Source organism: Pteropus vampyrus, unplaced genomic scaffold (genome assembly GCF_000151845.1).
Source record: "Pteropus vampyrus isolate Shadow unplaced genomic scaffold, Pvam_2.0 Scaffold1554, whole genome shotgun sequence".
NCBI lineage: Eukaryota > Metazoa > Chordata > Mammalia > Chiroptera > Pteropodidae > Pteropus > Pteropus vampyrus.
In genome coordinates, this window is record NW_011890335.1 from 5,750 (window position 1) to 9,617 (window position 3,868).

Below are 3,868 nucleotides of genomic sequence, written 5' to 3' on the forward strand. Positions count from 1 at the left end.
AAAAAAAAAAGATATTTGTTCTTCACTTATTCAAAAAATACAGGTTGAGGGGGCAGGCAGGGGACTAACCCTCAAGGAATTTACATTGTAGGGGTGGGGCAGGTATTTTTCAAATAATCACACTGGAAAGTGTGAACTTGAATTCCCCGTTGGGTCACTGCCCTGCTGGCTGCTGTGAGGGAGCCGACCCCCCTGTGAGTTCAGAGCTGGGATCCGGAGAGTCAGTAGGGGTAGCATTAACTTTGGGAGGAGGGCGCCAAACGTTCCAGGCAGGGGCCACCTGTGCAGAGGCTCTGTGGCGGGCTGTGTGTGTGAGTTTGAGGGACTGAAAGGAAGCAGGGGTGTGGCGGGAGGAGTGCAGAGAGCTGGGCAGCCTGAGGCAAGGCTGAGGCTGGAAAGATCCTCCCAGTCAGCTTCCCTTCCTATGTGAGCTGAGCAGACGGCGAAGCCATTGGCTGAAAGAAGGTGGGTAGATCACCTGAGTTTGCCATTTGAGGTTATGTATGTGATTTGGAATTGACTCTAACACAGGTTATTATTAGTGCAAAGTATTGACTATTGCCAGAGAGATAAAAGAATCACAACCCATTTTTGTGAACACAATCAAAAAGCAAAATGATTTTGTTCTACCATATACATTAATCAGCATCAGGCACAATTTTCCAGTTGCTTTGCAGGATCTGTAACAGTTTGCCCTTCATCTTTTTCTAAATACAGTGTTTGTTACCAAGGGGTGCGGGGAGCAGGAAGTGGGAAGTGGAGTTGGCTACGAAGTATCCTCTGGCCTCACTTGTTCTCTGCGTTAGCTTCGACTCGGTTACCGGCCAGCAAGTACAGTTGAAGGGTAGACCCAGCCAGTCTCCCCGGAATCTTGAAGTGACATTGCGATGTTGCCTTCACATGGTCACGAGCCTCCATAGCTTTTCTGCCCCTGGCGATAGGTTGACTGTGTACTCGAGCTATTTTAAGTGTTGGGTAGCAGTCAATTTGGGTGAGTCCAACACTGGAGTTTACTTACCTCCCTGAAAAACAGTGAATCGCAAAGTGTGTCGGGGGGAGTCCCCAGAGTTAGAGGTCTAGCAAAGGCTCTTTGGCAGTACCCAGATCTGGTAATAACCTGGTCCCTTTGTGCCCCCAGCCCCACTTTATGCTCTGAGCTGGGGAGAGCGAAGGACATGGAGAATGAGGAGCTGTGATGATGGGAGAGGGGGTGGGGGGGTGCCAGATGACCAGTGTTTAGAGTGACTACTGGAGTCCCAGGATAAATAGGAACTTCTGTAGGCAGAAATCCGGGTGTGACTGTAGGTAGCTTTTTGTTCCTCAAAAACAAAACCACTGGGCTTATGCACTCTGTAGTAGGCCCCAGTCTGTCACCAACGTGCACAGCTCAGGCCGTGGGACTGTTTTTCTCTCCGTCCCTCAGGACGGACTTGGTGCTCAAGGAGTGTTTTTAATTTAGGTCATAACTGTCATAAAAGCTCAGTTTTCTGGTTTCCAGCACAGAAGTCAGAAAAGGGATAAAGAAGAAAGCTGATTAGAAGTAGGCATGCTGGTGTCAACACAAAAGGCCCAGAAAATCATAAAATGGGGATATCCTAACTGTAAACTTGAGCATGAGTAGCGGCAAGGGACTATGCATCTTCCTGAATAACCCCTGAAGCGTACAGCGTGAGTGAGCCCTCCTCAAAATACAGCACAAAAAAAGACAAGAGATTTCATAATAAAGAAAATTCGTCATAAACTTAAGTTTTGGAATACATAGTTCTTTAGTTATCTGAAAAATACACTTATATGGTAATATTCCCAGAAAATGCTAAGGAAGTATTTATGAATACATGATCATTTGGATAGGTTTGTACATTGTCGGTTGTACAAACAGCTGATAAAGTTCCTGTATCTACTATACTTTTAAGAAAGGAATAGGCAAAGTAAAATATTTTCTAGAGTCATAGGAAAAATGTTGCTTATCACCAGGTACTAATAGCAACAGTGAATATTAAATTCAGTCAAAATGTTAAAAAATTTGACATACTATATAATTAAGGATTCTTAAAAACAAATATAAAAAATTTAAATGTGACACTTAAAAGGTTTTATAACAAAGGAGTCCTCTTGGATAAAAATAAGCTTGCATTTTATGCAAATTGTATTTCATTTCTGAGCACTAACGGGAAGGTGGTTGGGTTCATTCTGCTAACAGGGATCCCCCTGCACTCTGTCTTCTAGGCTATAGAGAGCGCCATTGGTGGCAACGCCTATCAGCACAGCAAAGTGAATCAATGGACCACGAATGTAGTAGAACAAACTTTAAGCCAACTCACCAAGCTGGGAAAACCATTTAAATACATTGGTAATCGGTTTTTGCTTCTCGTATGTACTGTTGGTGGTGCTTTAAATACTGATCAGAGGCGAGTCTGGTGTCAGAAGAGCGAGTGTGGCCGTGTGGTGCCCAAGCTCAGCTTTCTGGAGAGGTGTGTCACTTTAGTGGCGTGCGTTATTTTTGGTTGTAATTGCCATAAACCGGCCTGTTTGGCTGCGGGAGCAATTGCGGGACACGCCTAGGATTTGACAGCATTTCAGAGCACGTGCTTTTAGAACAAGTGTGCAGCGAAGGGATGTGTGTGATGAGTCAGTGTCGTAGGACCGGACAGTCTACACCTGTGATTTTTATCATGAGCGTCAGCCACGTGATTGACATACATATCCTAAAAGTGGGCAAAGAGAAATTAGTGTTGCCAAGTAGATTTCTCTAATACAAGTTTGTTTTAATTGAAGTGACCTGTGTAATTATGCAGAAGAATGGAGCAGGATTACACACGGCAAGTTCATGCTTCTGGGACAGCTCTACTGACGGTACGGTTTCCATTCCTTTGGTGGAAGTTTGTCGTGGGCATTTTCCCAGTGGGTTTGCAGTGCCTCTGGGTCCATGCTGAGATCTAAGTTATTCAGAGCGGGGTGTGATGACCTGTGTGTGCTCGGCTGCTTCATGTCTTAGAACGTGTGCTTCGTAAGTCACCTTTTAAAATGTTCTATAGAAGACTTGCCAACCTTCTCTATTTATGTATCGTAAAGAGGTGGGCATTCGAGTGTTTCAAGCTTTGTGTGAGAAATCAGACGGTCACGTCTCCGTCACCCTAAGTTCCGGTGCCCCTGTGCCTCTGCCCCCCGCAGGGAGCTGCACGGTGCGATGGGAGAACAAGACCATGTACTGCATCGTCAGCACCTTCGGGCTGTCCATCTGATGCCCCTGCCCCGTGACCACTCTGCTCTCCTTTCTCAGCGTCTGCGCCATCTTTCACCGCCAGCTGTGACGTCAGTGTGGAACACCTTTCCTGTTCTAAGTGTTCTTTGTGGCACTCTCAGAATGTAGAGAAAGTCCCCAGATGACAGCACTGTTCTAGGAACTGCACACCCCAGGCCGGAGGGAACGTTCGCCATCGGCAGTCCCAGGCCTGTGTCTTAACTCTGAATATTTCTGCTCAAAGGTGCTAAAATAATCGGAAACCTGCTAGTGTGAATCTTTCTCTACTCTCTGAAGTGATTCAGGTACACTAATTTTCCATACTTTGTACTTTTGTTAGAATAATAAATTATTCCAATTTAAAGTTTGTATTTTCCTTTATGGTCTAAATAGTATCACAGATGAATCATTCATATTTAGTTGGCAGCTGTAGAATCTATAAAACAGTAGATAATGAAGGAAGAAAACTTGCAGTTAGGCTCTGGGCCTCTCCAGTGCAGTGATGTGCTAACATCGCCCACGGGACCAGGATCCGGACAGCTTCGCGGTGTTCTGGTCGGATTTCTATCTACCCCTGGCTTCGCACCCTCCTAAAGTTCCCCTCTCCTGGAGCCTGAGCTGTGGGAA

At 45.6% G+C, this 3,868-nt stretch overlaps 1 protein-coding gene across 1 annotated transcript in view; it reads left to right on the forward strand.

Annotated features, from left to right (window-relative positions):
- Positions 1 to 3,605, forward strand: part of LOC105310246 (dynein light chain Tctex-type 1) — a 7,815-nt gene extending 4,210 nt beyond the window's left edge. The window contains exons 2-4 of the mRNA XM_023526633.1: positions 2,227 to 2,350; positions 2,776 to 2,853; positions 3,172 to 3,605. Of these exons, the coding sequence (XP_023382401.1) occupies positions 2,227 to 2,350; positions 2,776 to 2,853; positions 3,172 to 3,242 (273 nt within the window). The 3' untranslated portion in view covers positions 3,243 to 3,605. The remainder of the gene's footprint in view (positions 1 to 2,226; positions 2,351 to 2,775; positions 2,854 to 3,171) is intronic.
- The last annotated feature ends 263 nt before the right edge of the window (positions 3,606 to 3,868 follow it).